At 34.8% G+C, this 20,532-nt stretch overlaps 1 protein-coding gene across 1 annotated transcript in view; it reads right to left on the bottom strand.

The window, feature by feature from the left end:
- Window positions 1-41: 41 nt before the first annotated feature.
- Window positions 42-20,532, bottom strand: part of LOC123713766 (B-cell lymphoma/leukemia 11B) — a 35,228-nt gene continuing 14,737 nt past the window's right edge. The window contains exons 2-5 of the mRNA XM_045667609.1: window positions 13,351-13,527; window positions 12,273-12,470; window positions 11,634-11,822; window positions 42-3,058 (exon numbers count right to left, since the gene is read on the bottom strand). Of these exons, the coding sequence (XP_045523565.1) occupies window positions 1,062-3,058; window positions 11,634-11,822; window positions 12,273-12,470; window positions 13,351-13,527 (2,561 nt within the window). The 3' untranslated portion in view covers window positions 42-1,061. The remainder of the gene's footprint in view (window positions 3,059-11,633; window positions 11,823-12,272; window positions 12,471-13,350; window positions 13,528-20,532) is intronic.

Raw genomic sequence — 20,532 nt, 5'->3', positions numbered from 1 at the left:
AAAAATAATAAAAATGAAAAATAATAAAAACAGTTCATCTTTCACAGTTACACAATAAAATTTGTCTTAGTTTTTATTTGTTATTTACTTTGTCTCCTCAACAATCCGTGTTTGACTAATTTGTACAACTGAAAAGTACCAAAGAATTATTAAATGGCACCCATAAAATAATCCTTTGGTAAGAACAATGTTTTGTCTGAATGGCATTAAAATAACACCATTGAGAGAAAACTAAAGGGATTTTTAAATTGGAGACATAATCTATTATAATTTACTTAAATTATATAAATTCTATATATTACATTAAGTACGTATACCGAATCACGCTAGCTCTAGAGGTACCAGTGATAACGATCACAACGAAAAGCTGGAATATTTTCAGTCTTAAATAAACTGGCTTTTCAAACGAATTAGATTATACACCTCACAAGATTAAAATTTACTTCTAAATTACCTGTACTAATCCTAGTTTAATTTTGTCCTAATTTAAGATACAGGAAACTCACCGTCTCTCCAACTTTTTAAATTGCCAAATATTTATAAATATGAACATCAATACCATTTACACATTAATATTTACAAGATTTATCTAGGATAGGAAACATTTTCTTATTGTTGTATATAATCCTAAAAACAAACATCTATCTCTATCTTAAACGTAGCGAAAATTAATTGACGCTATACTAAAATTAAATGTATAAATCAACGTAGCTAACTTTGGCATTAGTTTTCTTTTACAATTAAAAAAACACATCAAAAACGAAGATCAAAATGTAACGCAAAGAACATACAGCCTCCAAAGAAAATAACTAAACAGTAACATCAACAACTGGAATTCTTAACACTGGCTCAAAAGATATGTCAATAATTTTAAGGAAAATGCCCCTCCATTAGGATAAGAGCTATTGCAATTACAATTTTGCTACTCCAATGATTTCTTAAGACTAGAAATTGAATTTCTATAGCAAATAAGCAAATAATTGTTCGAGAAATTGATTTTTCTAGAAAATCTGGCTGGGCGGCGCAGGTGGTGGGAAACGTAGGCCGCCCCAGGGGTAGAGTCACGATGCCTCATCCCGGCACGCATTAGAGTCGTCAGACAGAGCGAGAGAGCCTCCATTGCTTTGGTTGACAACACATTTTCGCATGTGCTTTTCAAGTGTCGATGGAACTGAGAAAGGCATCTCGCAAAACCGGCAGCGGTAGACGTCCTTACCTAATCGACCATGCGTCTTCATATGCCTCGTCAGCTTTGAACTCTGTGCGCATGCGTAGGAGCACAACTCGCATTTATATGGCTTCTCTCCAGTATGTGATCGCCGATGAACAGTCAGATTTGAGCAGTTTTTAAATACCTTTCCACAAAATTCACAAGTGTCGTTACGTCTGCTTTCTTTTGTTTTTAATAGTGGGTTTTGGAGAAGACCGTTGCTACTATTTTTAAGGCCGTCAAATATATTTTCTGGAGGCCTCTGAGCATGTAATGTAGGTAACCACCATCCTTCACCTCTATCCATCTCCAGTTTCATTCGTTTTGATGCTTCAAATGGGCTCTCAAAAGGATTGAATAGGGGATGAGGTTGTGGGGGCATTTTAGCGAATTCTTCTTTTAATCGTAATGCCGCAGATGGAGGCATTCCATTTGGTTTATCAGATGGAGGCCCGTTGTTATTGTCGCGGTCCTTAGCCAGTTGCCATTTTAACGAATTACCAGATTCCTGTAGAGCTTGTTTAAAAGCTTCACTGTATTGGGCAATGTTGGAGAGACCAAATTTGTCCATAAGTTCACCAACAACAGATGCAGTAGGCGGGTGGGCTGGCAACACAGGTGTTTGTTTTCTGGTTGGGGCCGAAGGTACACTGCTATTTGATACAGTTAGGTCCTCGGCCTCTTCCACCTCCTCCCCGTCGTCGTTCTCCTCTTCCTCTTCGCCATCCAGCTCTTCATCCTCCATTTCATCTTCGGTGTCATCTTCACCGGTATCCCCAGCTGATTCACCTCCCTCTTCTGTATTGCTTTCGGGACGATGTACTTTCATATGGCGTTTTAATTTTGAGCTTTTCTCGAAAGCTTCGTCACATTCAGTGCATTTAAAAGGTTTTTCTCTAGTATGAATTCGCCGATGAACCATTAAACTGTTTTCATACCTGAATTTCTTTCCACAGAATTCACAAGTGTGGTTAGCTTCATCGGTCCGTTTGTTTGGAGGGGACGATGAAGATCGATCTGCTGGTGGAGCGTCAGCTGTTTGTGGTTCATTTCGACGTTCAGGTGATATGGAACTATGCGCCCGTGTTGCTTCACGTGGCGCGTCCACCGTTCCGGGTCCGGCGCCCACCGGTGGAGTTTGTCCTACTCGGGAAGGCGACGGGGAAGCGAACGGAGGAGAATGCTTCCTGGGGCTAGGAGAGCTGGAATTGCCTGTGGCCGCCCCTGGACTGGTTGTACCGGCCAGTTGCCGCAAGCGCTGCGAGTAAAAATCCAGCTGGGGTTCCAATGAAAGAGGCTGTGATACTGGGGGCTGTCTATCACGAGCTGATAGCGAGGTAGGTATTACAGGTGGCCGATCAGCCGGTGAAGGAAAAGCTTGATGTGGTGGGAGGGAGTTTGCTGCAACGGCCGCAGCAGCAGCAGCTAAATTGAGACCATGGTGGCGGAATTGTTCCGAAACGAGTTGTTCCATTCTAAATCGATGGTCGTGGTGGTTGGGGCGAGCAAATAGTGGCGCTGGAGGTACTGATGGATGAGCAAGAGGTGGTAAGCTACCAGGCAGCGGCATTCTTAGCAGCCCACCAACTCCAAAAGGGGAATGCATATCTGGCGGAGGTAGCAGAGGGTGGTGACGAAGTGACGGTGGTGGCAACGGTGCGCTAGACGACGAGCAGCCGGAGCTGCTTGAAGATGTGCTTGAATTTGAGTGATTCTGTTTGTTGAGTAGCTGTTGAGGCATGCTCTCCACATATATCTTCACGCCATGTACGTGCTGGACATGTTGCACCAGCCGCCAAGCAGAGTGCACGCGCGCCTTGCAGGTGGAGCATACGTAGTTACTTGGCTCTGTGGACAAATAGAAATGATGTTAGTAAACACGATATTCGTCGGATTCACACTGATATTAATAGCAAAGTGTCTAGTAATAGCTTTCACATATCGCGGAGTAGGCCTAGGGTGGCACGTGGCACGCATGCTAAGAAGGTCCGAGGGACGGCGGGCGTGACGGATAGCCCCTTCGTGTTCCGCGTGATTCATGCACCTCTAAAATCTTATGAAATATTCGCGGACCGGAATCACGTACAGATGCGCGGTAACGACTGTTGATATTGAAATCTATACTGTTACATATCTACGAAAGGGAAATGAATTGCGGTCTAATGCTCTAAAAATTCAAGCATCAAAATGGACATACTTGAAATTTAATCCGTATATTGCTATGATAATCTTAAGTTAAGGAACATCTATTGAATCCCCGATAAACAATTTAACAATCTACTAACATAAATATATCGATCACGAAAGCTAATCCAATCTAAATACCATCATGCATTCCTGCATACAATTGCGGTACAAGAAAATATCGATAAAAATAAGAGCATCACTAATATAAGAATGGAAGGCGCGGCCAGATAAGCAGTCTTGTTAAGACGATTATTGAAATGTAACGGTCAGACTGTGACCGGGATACAGGATGTATTGATGGACAAGCCTTTTTATATGTCTAACCCATAAATCGTGAGGTACTGTTCATACAATGAAGAGTATTATTAAATCTTAAAATAATATAATACAAAAACCAACAATTTCATTTTTTTTAATCCCTGAAGTTGTAGGTTCGATCCCCGGCTGTGGACCAATGGACTTTCGTTCTGTGTCATTTAACATTCGCTGGAACGGTGAAGGATAACGCGAGAAAATCGGCTTGCCTTAAACCCAAAAAGGAGTCAAACACTTACTTGCCTATTAGATTGACAAATGATAATGAAACAGATACAAATCTGCTCAGACCTAAAAAATAAGGCTGTAACGACATATTTGTTAATGAAGTTCATTCACGTTTTTTGTTCGTAAAATGAAATTACTATATGATATTGAATTTATTTGTAAATAAATGCGTATTATTATGCTAAATCGCAAATAAATACACCCTATATACTGAGGTATTATGAACATCGAAAACATTTTACCTTTTTTATATTGTCCATTGTATTTTGGTCACTACTGGGTATTTATTATTAAATTATTATGTTTTTAAAACGATGCTTTCAATAAGTATTCAAACACAATTCTAATATGCAGTGTAAACCCAGATTTATTTGGCATTTACATTTTACTATGTATAGCGGATAACACAGCCTCGATAATTCAAAGAAGTTATTTCAAAATAATATACCTACGAGTCGTTTAGCACTGTGCATTACATGTGGAATGGCGAAGATGAATTTCGAAACCGCGGTTCCTTAAAGACAACGTATTTAACGAACAAATAATAATCGCGGTACAACCCTCGCTTGGGCTCAGAGTGCTTACGTTTCTTAACAAAATTTAGATTTTGGGTCCAAGGCACGTCGGTATTCTCACGATATCTGCATTAAGTAAGTGGTAATTGCGCATGCAGGGAGAAAAATTCATAGGTCTCTTAGAGACTCTTAAGTCAACAACGCCTAATAAATAATTGTACAAAGCCTTACCGAGTATTATGGATTATAAGATATTACATTGATAAGATCTATTGCTCGTGTGATAATACTGATAATTAAACAATAACGTGTGGGTGAGCTGATATATCTTAAATTGTAATTGTTAGTCAATCAAATCTTAAGTCTACTAAAGTTTATTGGTACATTATATATAGAATATAATATTGGTTACGATTAACATATTGCTAGGCTTTGTGGTGTATATGTGAACTAGCAATACAGTTTTTCATTACATATCAAATAAATACGACTTTACCGAAAATGTGTTACTATTATTAAACATTCAATCCAAAAACATATTAAATTTTATTTCGTAATATAGAATTTCTAAAATGCCAATAAATCACCGACAAGTATTTTTAGCTACCAATGAACAAAGCTGAACTATGAAAGTACATATAAATACTCCTTAGTACAAATTAGTATAACGAATTTAAATCAATTATAACACAACCTTGCTAATAGCGATAGGTGGTCTTTCCATTGTATTTATTACATCCAAAAGGTACTAGAGGTAAATCATGAAAGAACATGTACCTATAGAAGTATGAACTTCTAGCTTTCGGGACCCTTCGGAAACATAGAACAGTATGTGAGACAACTAAAACGTCACAATATTCTAGAGCTAGAAGATCGGCAGAATCGCTCGGTAGTAGATGAACAGATTCTATTGGAAGCTGTTCCACATACAGATCGCACGTTGCCGTAGGGCTGCTTGCAAATACGCAGAAGAAAAAAAAAACAGTCGCCACTAACTATATCGATTACAGCATTTTGTGATTCGTTCTGTCTAGTTAATTCGGATGACTAAAGTTATTGTCCAAGATGTGTCCACCCCAAGCGATTATGTGGGACCAGACGGGGGGCGTTTAAAAATTTCACCCCCACTGCCTCACAATGACAATCAACGATTGCCTTTTGAAATCGAAACGGTTGTTAGACATTTTTAACTGAGCGTTGTCCGATGCCTTCATTCCTTATAGACCACGATAGACATCCTTTAAGTTATCTCTTTAATTATAATCATAAAGAATTGTTAAGTATAGTTATACATTCCTTTGTTTTAATATTATATTACTTTTTGTAAATTGTATATGCTGATTTATTACATAAGTTGTGGTGTACTTTAATAATTAACTAGACGAAATGTTTTATTCAGTCGTCTTCCAGGGAAAAATGATTATATTTTCCCAGCCTGTAATGTAGCTTTGATCACCTATCAAATATTTAAAATTTCATAGTATCGGTTTAGCCGTTTCAACCCATTTTCATCTATTACTGTATCGCAGGTTCCAATCACCTATTTGCCCAAATAGTATAAAAATATATTCAGAGTCTGACTTCAATTATATAGTAAATAAAGGCTTCATTCTTGGTTACGTTCGACAGATATAATAAAAAATTTATTTAATTAATTTACTATTAAACGTGTTTGCTTAATCTTCAAAAAGATCATACGACATCCGATTCGGATCTAAATGTACAAGACGTGAGTTTCGACTGTATCTTTGCAGTTTCTCATCCTATTTAAATAAGCAAAAGTAATTTTATATGTATTTAGATCTGCGAATCATTTTCCTTAATTCTTACAAAGTGTTTTAAAGTTTAATATGACAATTTTATTTGGTTAACATATCTTTTACACATTGAAAGAAAACAATTTTTTATCCGGATTAAAGCTATTTTTATTATTATAAACTTATAATTATTTGTGCGTGGTCACGGTGACTGACCGCACGCTGTAAAGCACGCGAAACACTTATAATTAATATTATACTATTAATACAAATACCTTTAATCTGGTTAAAAAATTGTTTTCTTTCGACAATTTTATTCTTCTTAATCTTGATATCATAATTAAAGTGTTGTAAAATGTTTTGATAGCTTTTATAATATGGACTAGAGCTATGGCTGTTAGGTTCAGATATAGAGTCAAGACTTTTGATTGGGTATGACTCTTAAAAGGCCAAGAAATGGAATTTATGAACCAGGAGTTCACGTTAAGTCTGTCAGTACAAAATACAAAATAAAAATGTTTTTTATGCATTTTAATATTCGAAATTTGAAAAATAAAATGTAATCTATCATTTAAAACGTTGACTATTTTGATGGATGCCCGAACTTGAAAAGCTCTTAAAGAAAAATATAAAAAGGTGTGAAACTCAAAAAACTTGAGTTTGAAAATGGAAAATGCAGCATATAGAACATTCTACCGGAAGCCGTCGGCGCTACTTCCTGTCAACAGTTGTTCACTAGCGCCTCTCGTGGACACCTCGAGAAACTGTCTAAGTTATGAACTTAAGTCGAACGTTATTTATATGATTAAAGTAAAACTTGAAAGATTTACTTTAATCATATTAACTGTTAGTGCATAAAAATTACATAATTTTGTATCTGTGTAAGTCTTATATTCTTATTAATAATTAATTACCAAATCGTACAGTTTCTACGACCTTTAGTCTATGCTATTAATTGATATCTAGATAATATATACTACTGTTAAACAATACAGCTAAGTATGGGCGTTAGTTAAAAATTCTGTATGTCCGTTCACGCATTGAAACTATGAAAGAGTTCTTTTGCAGGCTTTTACGCGTGAGAAAATGAGCGCTCCTCCTATATTCTATTAAAATCTAACAATAAAAAGTTAGGTAAAATATTTTATATAACTATTAATTATAACTGAATCGTCGACTTCACCTTGTTGTATAATAGTCGTATCTCTTTCCGTCAAATGTGCTGCCGCTTGGACGAAAAGAGATAAAACAGCTAAGTATTATTTTGTTCTTGATGAACATGAGTTGTGTTTGTTACAAGTACATTAAAATCTATTCCAAAAAGTACGTATAAGGTACTCCTAAATTCTGGATATTTCCATACGCATCTTACCACAGACAATATTGAAAATTTGAAAAAAGAACCTCACGATATTTATAACGCCAGAGCGCTTAGACCATCGACTTGTTATGCGGCGGATGTCCGTCGCGCCGCTGCGCTGAATGACCGTCTTCCCTTTCCGACCCCCAACCCTCCAAACTACCCTTTCAACCCCCCAGTGCAAATTGTGACCCGTTGATATGTTACGGTTAGTATAAAAAGAGTATAAATCTTCTTACATCAAATATGTTCCACGATTAGTACTTTTTGGGTAATTAATATCATTTGGCAACATTGATTTAAAAGACGTATAGAAGAAGAAAATATTATATATCATAATATAATAATATATATATATATCATTTATAGGAAACATTTTACAAAAATTAAATTAATTGCTGATTGGTAATTGTATTAAGAAACATTTGTAAATAATGTTTTGAAAATTTTAGATAACTTCAATATGATCAAAATTTTGATTAATGCAAGGATATTGGCAATCTCTAATTGAACCGAAATGTTATTGATAACTTAAATAATAAAACTTGATTTCAATTTTGTACCCCAAGAGATCTAAACTATAAGTTTCGATGTAAAGTTTAAGTTAAAATTAAACTAACATTTAATCGATTTATGTGCCTATGCAAAAGATATCTAGAAAAAATAATAAAATATTTAGACTCGGTTTTAAAAAAGCAATTGATTTATATAAGAAATTAACCAGAAACTCATTTCATTGACGATAAATATACACGGTTATATTATGTCAATCGACGTACCCAAACAAAACCCTTATCTCGGAGATGTGATCTCCAAAATTGGTCCGTTTCTGGCCAGATGTTGGCGGCTATTTTAAACTCGTAATAACCGTTGTCGACACGTGTGGAACGGCCATTACCACATATTACAAAAAATTGAAGAAAAACAATAAAACTGTTGGAGGGGTTGGGGATATGCTTTAAAATTGATGCCGAGGACAAAACATGAATGTATTTTATATTAGTTTCATAAAAATCATCAATTACTGTATGAATAGGAATAATTGGATCAAAATATACACGAGATTCAATTAACAATCAAACAAATAACCCTTATGTCCAAACCACAAAGCTTTTCATTGCTCTCAAATCGATGTGACCAACAATCCTTTAAAATCTGACCTAGGGGACAAATGTCAGTATCTACTCGAAGTCCATTGTTAATATTCCATTCAAAAAACGCTCTCGAAGAGATCTATCATAGAATAAATCTATGATATATTTACACACACTGGATGCATTATCACCAATCCTAAATCAGCTATCAACGAACTCTTTTCACTAAAAGGGTGAGCTCTCTATAGAAAAGGTTGACCCTTCATAAAGACTTATCACCTCATATACAAAATAAGGTTCCACTAATCCTAGATACTGCAGACGAGATCAGATTTTAAAGCCGTGTTATAAAGATCAAATTGCCTAAGCTGCAGTCGAAGATGGGCTTCAGTTGAAGTTAGCGGTAGTTTTTTCTCAACAATCTACTCGGACTTAACTTACGTTATCTCGCCCACGAACGTCACGAGGAATAGAACCCGCACATATATAATAGAGACGATATTTCTAAAGAAATTTAAATTTGCCCGCAAAGGTCCCGAGATAGGATTAAAGATTGTAAGAGATGGCCCTTTGTGGACGACCCTTAAGAAAACGCGTCTTGATATGAAAATATTGCGGTCGGTTATCAGGAAGCAGTATTCAATATTCCGTTAATTATATTTTAGATAAAAATTCCTTTATTCACGTTAACTAAAACGTCAATATCAAAAAACGAAGGTCTAAATTCAAAGTTACTACTAGTTCCTAAATCAAATAGCGCTCGAGAAGAATTGACAAAAAACTTCGCCATCAAAGCAACTACTTCATATTAAATCCTTTGACCATATTAGATTTTAAAGTGATAAACGAATACCATTCTGATCCAACAATCCCTCATTAATTTGTAAGCTAAATAATATGAACAAACACTGGACGCAACGTACACTTGGTTCAATATTGACTCTGAGACAAATAACTGACGACCATCGGTTCTCCAATTGTGATGGTAATGTATCAGACTTGTGGACACAGCCATCAAAAGATGTTCTTTTGTTATATGTTAAGTATGACTAATACATAAATAAATATCTGTTGGCAGTATCGCCACCTATAATAAAGCATACGGTATACATAACTTGCAAAGTTAAAAATTTAGTTGTTCACGATCGAAACAAAGAAATTGTATATCGAACAAATTGCTTAAATGAAAATGTCGTCATTCCAACGTTACTTCATCGGACCCAAATATATTCCAAATTTAACTTTCTCATAGGTAAAGGACACGCGATGAGCACGAGACAATCTTCCCCTCAGAAAGACGTCAGATCTAAAATTAAAAGCCACTTATTCAAAACCCGCTACTTAGCTACCTTTATGTAAAACTAAAAATATCCTCGTCCATTGTGCCCTCGTCAAAGACGTTCCGTAGGTCACGGCGACACATGAACGTGTCAGGAGCACGCCAAACATTTTTTATCTTTGAAAAAATTATAAAAGACCGTTTCTGACAATGGAACCTCAGTAGCATCTTTGACAATTATAATATCATGCGCAACTTTAAATTTAAAATGCTCTAACGTTAGCAATTGATCCTTTGATATTGAACTCTAAACAAATAGGGTCAAGACTGAATATTCATTAGCCAGTTCATATACCTTCATATCTTTATGCTAAGTTTGGTCATGGTTAACGTAAGGGTCATCACAAAAGCCGGTGATAACAATGCGCGCACGTCAAATCGTGTGCTCATGCAAATAATTTTTTTCTCCAAAAACATCCCCTTATCTGTTCGTAAACTGATGGGGTTAATTAACATGTATAAAGTTATACAATTAAATTAAAATCCTTTTTTTCAATGGCACGTTCTTTACAAAGTCAGAATTATGATCTTATTTTGACAATGAGCAGGAGCTTTGGAGATTTATAGATGGGTTTTGTTTTAGATGAATAAAATATATGATTTTATTATTAACGGACCCCTATATTGAATGTAGCGTTTGACAGCTCACTCGAAGGGGTTAATATCACCGTTTAGGATAAACTCAATAAGCCCAAACAACTGGTGTTGAAGCGAAACCTGCAATTGACATTTGGATGATAGCGCAAACGTATTGTGGCAGCTAACGTTTCTTTAATGTCAGAATTTTGGATCGATTCTTAATTTTTGATTACGCATAGTGACCGTTCAACAAAGCGGTTGACAGAATGCGGGTTGAAAATTTAAACGTTGTACAATTTTCGGGTTTAAGAAAGCTTTTGTTGTGCAACGGTTTAATACAAAAGTCTCAAATGACGCCACATCTGCTGGCACAAAGGGTTATGCTTGGATAGATTATTTTTCGAACCACCCCCGCGAGATTGCGCTTATACAGATGTTCCAAGTTTCCACGTGTTTGTTGAGCTTAAGGATTACGATAAGAAATTTAAAAATCGTAAACGGTACTCGATATGTAAAGATTATATTGAAAGAGCGTTATATATTACAATTATCAAATCCCGAACAATTTGGAAAACATTAGTGCCGTTAAACTACTTAAATGTGTTCAATTTTACAAAAGATATTTTAGATGAATCAAGGTATTTTCTACAACATAAAGAAACCTATACACACTGTATAAGATTGACAGAAATCCGCAATGTATGACCCAAAGATGACGCAGCATTTAATGAATTGTCCGGTATTGTTATTGCGCAACATGTCACACAATGTCTGAGCCGATAAACAACCAAATCCTTTCATTCCATCCAAGCTGACAGCAAATTTAGACAATCATTAATAACAGCAACACATTCTTAACATTTCAAAAATAACTAAAATGTCATTGTGTGAACGCAATAAGATTTGAAATTTAGTTGAAAAAAATAATAACTAATTAAAATTGAAGAGTCTCGTATCTACGTAATAACGTAGATTTCTCGAACCTTAGCTCCGAACATAACTAAGCCAAATATATATAAATTATATATTTAATAGTAAATTTTACATACCACTATGCATTGTGTTAGACTCAGCATCAGCAACGTCTATTCTGGATTTCTTTTGGTCGTCGGGTGAGCCTGATGTGTCCATAATGTGTTCTTGTTTGATTTTCGGTTTGATGTCTTCATCAGGTGAGCTGGATGGCATTGGGGATGTCGACGCTCTTCTTTTTGGAGTTGACTGCTCTGCATCGGCATCTGTATTTTAAGTTTGCTTTAAATTTTCTATAAATTGAGTTAAATGTAACTATTTTTACTGCTTACTCCTACATTATATTTATTTAATTATTAAAGATATAACAACTTCATCACTTGTACATCGGACTTTTTTTATCAAAATCATGCACACACACAGAAGATTTATCTAAAGATATACATTACTATTTGATGTAAATAAATAACATATACTTAAGCTTTGTTATTCTACCAAATATTTTTTAAAATAATTATTATCATATAACTACACAGTGTACAAGATATTTCCGCGTATAAGAAGAATTTGAATTTTAAATTATTTATTATTATATTAAATAATTTAAAATATAATTCAGTTTAATGTTGTATGTTTGTTTGTCTTGAAGCATTATATCGGTTAATTGATTTTCTGATATAGTTTTCTTCAAAAATGCTAAAGAAGGCTTGATTTACCATCTAATAATCTTTTAGGTGTGCTGGAAGCTCCACCATCTTCCAATAAATCTGGCGGTGCTATTGATGGACTGGCTAGTGGTGGGGTGTGAACCCGACTGTTGGGCGGCCTTCTTGCAGTCAGGAGTGATGGTCTCCTTCCACTTCCAGTACTTAATTGTCCGGGTCTTGAACCATCTTCTGGGTCGGAATTTGGACCTGGAAAAGTTTATTAATCAATATCCTGTGTTTAATTGTATTGAATATATTTTACTGAAGGACAGTTCGAAATTACTTTTGTTATCAGCTTTACTTTTTCATTTCCTTTAATTAATTTTTGTATAGAGGATATGTCCGCCGTATTATCATATACATTTGAATAGAAATGAAAAGTAAAATACTTTTTAATTTAATTGTGTGTTTCAAACATTTCGATTTCTATTTAGGCCGGATGGCAACAACAATTTGTTCAATTAAAGGCAAAGAAGGCAGATACGACTCGAATGTAGGAATGTGTCAGTCTATTGCTCGGTACTCAATTGCGATAGTTACTTGAAATAGCATATAACATAGGTACTTATTTAGTATTTAAGCTTAGAATTTTTGTACACAAAAACAAACGTGACAAAACACTGTTCAACTAATTGGGGCTTATAGTTTAAGTTTATTAAATTGGTATTGTCTTTTGTTAAAATAGCTTTTACACATTAAGAAAAACACTTTTTGAACGGATTAAAGCTATGTATTATCATTAAAAACTTATAATTGTTTACATAATTCTAAATTTTAAATTTTTTTACCGAAGTTTTGCGTGCTTTTCAGCGTGCGTGGTCACGGTGACTGAAGACAAAAGGTGTTAAATGTCAAAAGTATCACAGCTGCAGAGAAAGTTGTTTTATCTGTATTTATTGCCCGAAGTTGATAAAGCACGCGAAACGTCGGGAAAAAATAAAAATTTAGAATTATGTAAATAATTATAAGTTTTTAATAATAATACATAGCTTTAATCCGTTCAAAAAGTGTTTTTCTTCACTAATTTGATTTTTCTCTGTGATAATTAATTTGTGAATAGAACTTTCTGTCTTCCTTCAATACTCACCAGCGCTAAAGCAATGGTAGGTGGTGAGATCCTTGTCGCAGGAAGAGACTTTGTGTTGTATGAACCGCACGATGTCAGATAGGGCGAAAGCCCGGCGGCAAGCACCACACGTGAGGGTGTCTGCGGGCACCCCCGGTGTAGGAGAGCCACCTCCCTCTGCCGCACTGTCCGCATCCGCTGAAATTAATAATAACTTTAATATCTATATTAAAATAATCAGAGTTAAATAATAATAAATTAATTACAAAATGTCTGATAAGCGTAGAACAATAGGCATAGCTTCCAACTGGATATAAGGTGAGCTTATTTTCACTAAAAAGCTCCATAGACTTCTCTATGTTATGCGTTCTACTCTTACGCCAGTACAGTGGTTCGAATTTTAAACTGTTCGAGATAAAAATACCGTAAGAAGATGTTTAAAAATGCCAAAACATCACGCAACCATTATAGTCCAAGTGACATATGGACAATGATGCATTCAACCCTTCCAAATTACATATAATTAGCCCAAGTCACGGTCTGAGGTGTCAGTTGCGAGATTGACCACTTATCTCACGGGACAAAGAGTAACTGTTTGCGGTTCCGGGTTCTTTACAGGTAAGTTAATTGTCAACAGATGGTACGGCTCTGGTGTTTTGCAAATGACAGCGTATTGTCAATTGATTTTTATACGAGTTATAATTAGGGGTTGATTTGGTAAATAAATACGTCAACTTTGATATATTGTAATAGTTTTTTTAGAAGTGCGTTGCTGGCCTTTTTGTTTAAGTGTCTATTTGTAAACAACCTTAACCCGTTCACAATTACAGAAAAAGAAAGTAGTTTTTTTTGTGACGTGCAATATTTCTTTCTATATAAACCTTGTTTTATAAAAAATATGACTCCAATTGGTCCAGCCGTCTTTGAGTTTTGCGCTTAGTATTAGTACGATTAATTTGTATTTATATAGATCGACATCAATAATATTTCTAAATATAAAAGTCAGAAAGAGAAATGTGCAAGTAATTTAAAAAAATAGCAGTACTGGCAAGTCAGTGCTTTATTTCAGGATCTAGATGATTGTAGGGTAGATGCAACTATAATAGTGACTATAAGAGTGTTAAGATTAGACGCTTTCACTAAATTATAATTTAAATTTCGAACGATTTTCGCCTTTGAACTCTTCCGACAAAACGCGTATGCAAAATTTGAAGTAGTCAAGGATTTGCGATACATAGGGCAAAGAATTTAATTGCCTAATAAATAAGCCAACAGCTCCGACGCTTGGGAATTATAAAGACGCTTTCTCAAGGCACAATTGGTCGGCACATCAAAGACGCCGGAGCTAATTTTACATAAGTACTATGCAGACTCCCTTACATTCCTTACTGCTTTTATTATTATTTTTCCTTCAATCGCTTTGTGAGGAAAGTATGCCGGTACTTTATTTACTGGGGTCGATTGTAACTCGAGCACTAAATTAATATGGCGTAAAAACTACCCGATTCGCGCTCTGTTTACAATGTTCAGGTTTGTTTAGGGGGTTTATTATGTAAATGTGTCGTGTAATTGATGTTTTAGGATTTATTTAGGCCTGGCTCGTGTCGGTGTAGATGGCTACTTTTTATTGCTTCCGACGGAATGCTTCCGATGTGGCCGCGCCTTTATAGCAGTAAATTGGGTTTAATAAGTAGGCATCCTTCAAAAAAACTAAAAATGATTAAACTCGAATCCTTTGTTATTTGTAAATATTACTCAAATATGTCGAATAATATGAACCTGAGTATGACCTTAAACCTATTGAATTTAAAAATAGAACGTTCGACAGTAAATTGCCATACCCATGAAGCGTTTCTTATTACGAAACTTTAATCAGGAATATAATTCTAAATTTAAAAAAACAAATGACTACACTATACTAACTTTAATGTATCCCTTAATATCAACTCTCAATAATTAAAAATATTCATTAACCGTATGCCAAGCATATATGTTTATGTAGTTAAGTTAACCCCTATGAAATCTCGTTATTCGGGGTAATATGAGATTTTATAGTGATCAATCAGGTAGCCACACCCCCACGCGTGAGTGGACAGTGGTCAAGTCGACACATGCGCACAATTACCACAAATCGAACCTGATTTATTGGTTTGAACCGATACATGGGTATAGACTATACAAAGTACTGTGTCAATTGTCAAATGTTTACATAATGTTCTATGAAATAACTGTATCTGTATATTTAAAAAATATAGACTATAAAGGTATTATTAATTCCTTTTTTAAAAATATTATTATGTTTATATATAAAATTATTCTTCGAATATAAACATCGAGCAGTATTTTTAAATCTATCCACGATCTAGCTCCAACTGTATATCTGTGATTTATTGGGTTGTGTCTAGCCAGCGCCAAACGCCTCAGGTGACGGGGGTGTCACCCTTCAAAAGGTCGCACCTAAAAGTTTAAATTAGCTCGTTACTACCAACGTGGCAGTTAAATCTGTTTTGTTTTTTCACCGCAGGAAAGGTCAATGGAAAACTTGTGTGTTAAACTTCGGAGTGTCACCTGAATTAATTATGTGCTAGAGTGCCAAGAATTGAATACGATTTTGAATATGTAGCCGCTATATTTTCTTGTAATGCAGTTTTTACGTTACTAGTAAGAGTAATAACAAACTCGTAAAACTACTGTAATGCGTTTCTTTTATACAAATACCTGCTTTATTTATTATGAATTCGTTGAAGACGAATTTAATAAACGCTAAGAGGAGTTGTTCGGTTGCAGCTGAGTTTCATTATCGGATGTCAAAGCATATTACAAAATGTCATCCGTATCATCTCGGCGTTCCGTTCCACAACTGAGCGTTTCTTAAGACAGTTTTTCCCTGCACCACCACTATGTGGAACCAGCTGCCCACTGAAGTACTTCCGAATTTGACTTAAGGACAAGAATAGCGTATCTTAAATGGCGCACGCACACGCACAAAGACGCACTTGCGAAGCCTCTGGCAATTTGAGTGTCCATGTGTGATATCACTTAACATCAAGTGAACCTTCTGCCCATTTGCCTCATTTTACATTAAAAAAAACATGGATTTCACATATGTTTAAATTATAGGTTATATTTATTTCATACAAAGATAGATCGGATGATCCATAACAAAAAATCTGTCTGATTTTGACGTATTTTTGACCGCCATGACCAATATTAATTGGCAGGGGTCTCAAACACCCCATTGTGTGGACATTTTATCGGGACAAGGTAGAAATAATCTGCGGGGGAGAACAATAAATCAGAATGTATTTGGTAGCCGATGAATCAAAAATAATTTTCATAGAAATTTGTTATGATTTTGATATTGTATTCGAAACCTTGGCGTTCTCTTAGTCGCCTATTACAATGATTGATCAGAAAAAGCGCTGCCAAGTAAATATGTATATGTTACTGATAATTTAATTTATAAGAAAAATATTTGATTTGAAAACCGTAATAACTTTACTGTGAATCCTTTCAAGGTGACAATGAAGCCTTCTTCAAGCTTAAATTTATACCTTGGGCTGCGTAGATATGTGGGACATATCTGCATCTATCACGGAGAGTGTTCAGAGGAGTTGTTCGGACTAATACCTGCAGCTGAGTTTCATCATCGGACCTCAAGGCAGAATACAAAATACCATCCGTATTACCTCAACGTCTATCGTTTCACAACGTAAGTACATAATCAATTTGACTTAGGGACAATAAGCGTATCAATTCTTAAAAGGCCGTCAAAGCACTCGCAAGCCCTATGGCATTGAGATCCATGGGCAGTGGTATCACTTAACACCAGGTCAGCCTTCTACCCGTTTGTTCTATAAAAACTTTTATTATAAACAAATCTAATCTAATATTGTAAACAGCAATTATAAGCTAAAGATAATTACTGGTAACTTAATAATAAAAACTTCTAAAACGTCTGTTTCGTTTTATGAGCTCAGTTCGCATTTAACCACAGAGCTTTGAAAACGATTATCCCTAAAATAATTTATTTTTAATGTATAGAATTAAAATTAATTCAACCTACATTTAAAATAATAAGCGTCTCTATTAAATGTTAAAGTTAATTAAAATTGAACACATAATTAATTTACTATTAACATTATTGAGAATAAAATTGAATACACTCCGCTATCCGGCAATCTAACATCTGATTTTTTTTTACATTCCAAGCGATGATAGTCTTTGATAATATTTATTGAAAGGAACCATTCGGAAATGGACATTGAGTTCAAAGGGCCAAATACAGCCTTATGTCGGCAAATTCAGGCTTTATGCTCTTTAATGGCTTGATAATACCTTGTTTTTGCTTTAAATGTTGCCTTTTTATTCATTCATTGATGTTGAATAGCTTGGATTCGTTGTAAATTGATCAATTCAAACAATTGTTCAAATTACGAAATTATTTCTTAGACAAAATTACTTCGTAATTTTATGATTTGCTTATCCTAATTATGTTATCTAATACTATTAATGTCTATACCATGTTAATTATGTATAGTATGTTTAATCTGCCTCCGAAATAACTTCAAACTTTAAGGAAAATATCTGCCTTGCTACGCGTTGATAACAAAACAAATAATAATAATAAAAAAATCTTTTACTTGCAAAGTGATTTCAGATAGATTAATTGTAAAAAACTTAACAACTAGCCGTATAAAAATAGGTATACAAATGTCATAGTATGTTATAATAATAAGAAAAGTTATGTTATGTGTATCGTAATTGTTGTCAAAACCTATGGTCTAAGTACTTTCCCACTCTATAAAGCCACCTTGCTTGTACATATAGGTATATACTATATATATTGTAGGATAACACGATTTATAATTGGTTAGTAAAATTATTATTTATGGAACCGTTATGGGTTTTTGGAATAGTATATAAGTGCTCTTAATGCTTATGTAGAAAGTTAAAATTATGGTGGGACTAGTGCAAACACCACGCCCAGTACATTCGGCTACTCAGAGGCGGGTTACGTCAACAGTTAATGACGTCACTTTTACCCCATAATTACAACCTATGTGAAACTTTAAAGCTTTTACTATGTATTAGAGAGACGCCATTTTGAATTGGGAACTTGAAAACAAATGAAGTGCTTGTATAAAATAACAATTGGTAACTTATGTGTCCAAGGATTTGTTCTTTACAAAAGTAAAGGACCATTAACAAATTATGTTCCTTTTGATAGGAAAAAAAATCAGTTCTATAGTTCTAGTATTCTATGCGCAGAGACAGTAAGAGCTTGGAGAACGTTGGTAACACAGAATGCAAAAGATAATGTTTATCAACCAGATGGACCGATCTAGTAAATGACTCATAGTCCTCAAAACCATCCACTGTTATAAGGGAGGTGCTAGACACATTGCTGCTCCAGATGTTACCTTGCTGACCACATCGGTCAGACATGAGCTCTCAACTGAAAAGAATTCTAGTATTAATTTTCTACGACAAAAAGAGAAAATTTTTGTTACACATTCCTTTTCAATTACTTTTTCTACGTTCTACGAACTGCCCGTAGCTTAGTGTAGCCAAACCAATATAGAATATTTTAAGTAGACCGAAAGCTATAATCCCATCATCGTAAATGAATTACGGCATTTTTTGTCGCAGGTAGTCGGAAAAAATTTCGCGACCACAACTGATCAAATTAGGCTGGGTCAGTAATTGTGTTACTGATACCTAATACCCGATATTGGGTAAAGAAAACAGGTCCCTCCTGTGTATTGGTGCTTCGTTAGTGAGATTATTTTTTTCTCTTTTTTCGCTTTAGGTGTAAGCTGATATAGACCCGGGGGCATAGACAACCCTTGAAATTTGTAAATTTATTTTACGTTTTGGTAATTTTCGGTAAGACGATCTTTATTGAAATTGATTTTGGTCAGCTTATGAAATTTTTTGTTGTTAAATATTTTAGACGGGAGTTTTTTATGGACTCAACATTTGATCCAAGTCGAGTCCTATTTGGGTCACGTGCGCTATATTAGTATTAATTATTTTTAAAACATACTAGCGGCCTATGTCATGTATTCATGTATTTATTTGTCTTTTCACTTTTAAAATATTTTGGAAATAAATACAGGGTGAACCTAGTGCCTACACTGCTCTAAGTAACACTTGGCTTTAGCGTGCGACTCTCATCGCTGTGGTCGTACGTTCGAATCCCTGCTGTGCACCAATGGATAGTAGGTAAATTGCACACTTTGTATATGCGCATTTAACATTCGCTGGAACGGTGAAGGAAAACATCGTGAGGAAACCGTCTTGCCTTAAAGTCGACGGCGTGTGTGTGTGACTAGAGGATACCTACTAGTTTATTAAATTAACAAACGATCATGAAACAGATACAGAAACCTGAGGCTGAGACTTAAATAGGTTGTATTGCCATTGATTTTATTTTAATAACTTATGTTAATCATAGACAATGTAGCATAGCATATACATAGCAATGTATGTTTTGAAATGAAACTTCTTTATCGGCGTTGGAAAAAAGATTACCGTCACATTTTTGGATTACGTGTCACCTTTTTCTTGTCCCTACCACGGTTGATACGAAGAGATTCGAAGCCATTATTAACAGAAATATATAACGATAACAATGATTGTAATAATTATATTACAATATATGAAACTCTATAATAATCTTAGTAGTAATAAGGTAAAATGAAATAATTTTATTATTTGTATACATGTCTATGTTAATAAAAGCCTTCGTGTTGAGCCTTTTTGTTAAACTTGATCTAATTTTATTTTATTTAACCAATTTCTTTAAAGTTGCATATAGTAGATCATTTTTTTTAAAGTTTTATAAGTTGAAAGTTTCTCTTCTTACGTGTGCAGTACACGCACACATTTTTAAATCGGTATCTACAAGTTTTATAAGTATATGCATGTTTTCAGGAATTCCTTTGGTGAAACTAATTATTTAATAAAACCATTGTTATACTTTTAGTGATAAGTATACGGATCTTGTGGAAAAAATTGTAGGCTTTCGTAGGATATTTGTCACAGTACGAGTGTCAATAAAAACGACACGCCGGACTGTATGCCACTACACTACATACCCTAGTGATGCGCTTATTTATTTATCGATACCTAAACCATTGTTTGTTACAAAGAAACCTTTGTTAAACATTTATATTCACCAAGTTTTTTGTTAATTTA

This window comes from Pieris brassicae, chromosome 1 (genome assembly GCF_905147105.1).
Source record: "Pieris brassicae chromosome 1, ilPieBrab1.1, whole genome shotgun sequence".
Taxonomy (NCBI): Eukaryota; Metazoa; Arthropoda; class Insecta; order Lepidoptera; family Pieridae; genus Pieris; species Pieris brassicae.
Note: the sequence above shows the minus strand (reverse complement) of the source record. Positions and strands in the feature narration are given on the sequence as shown.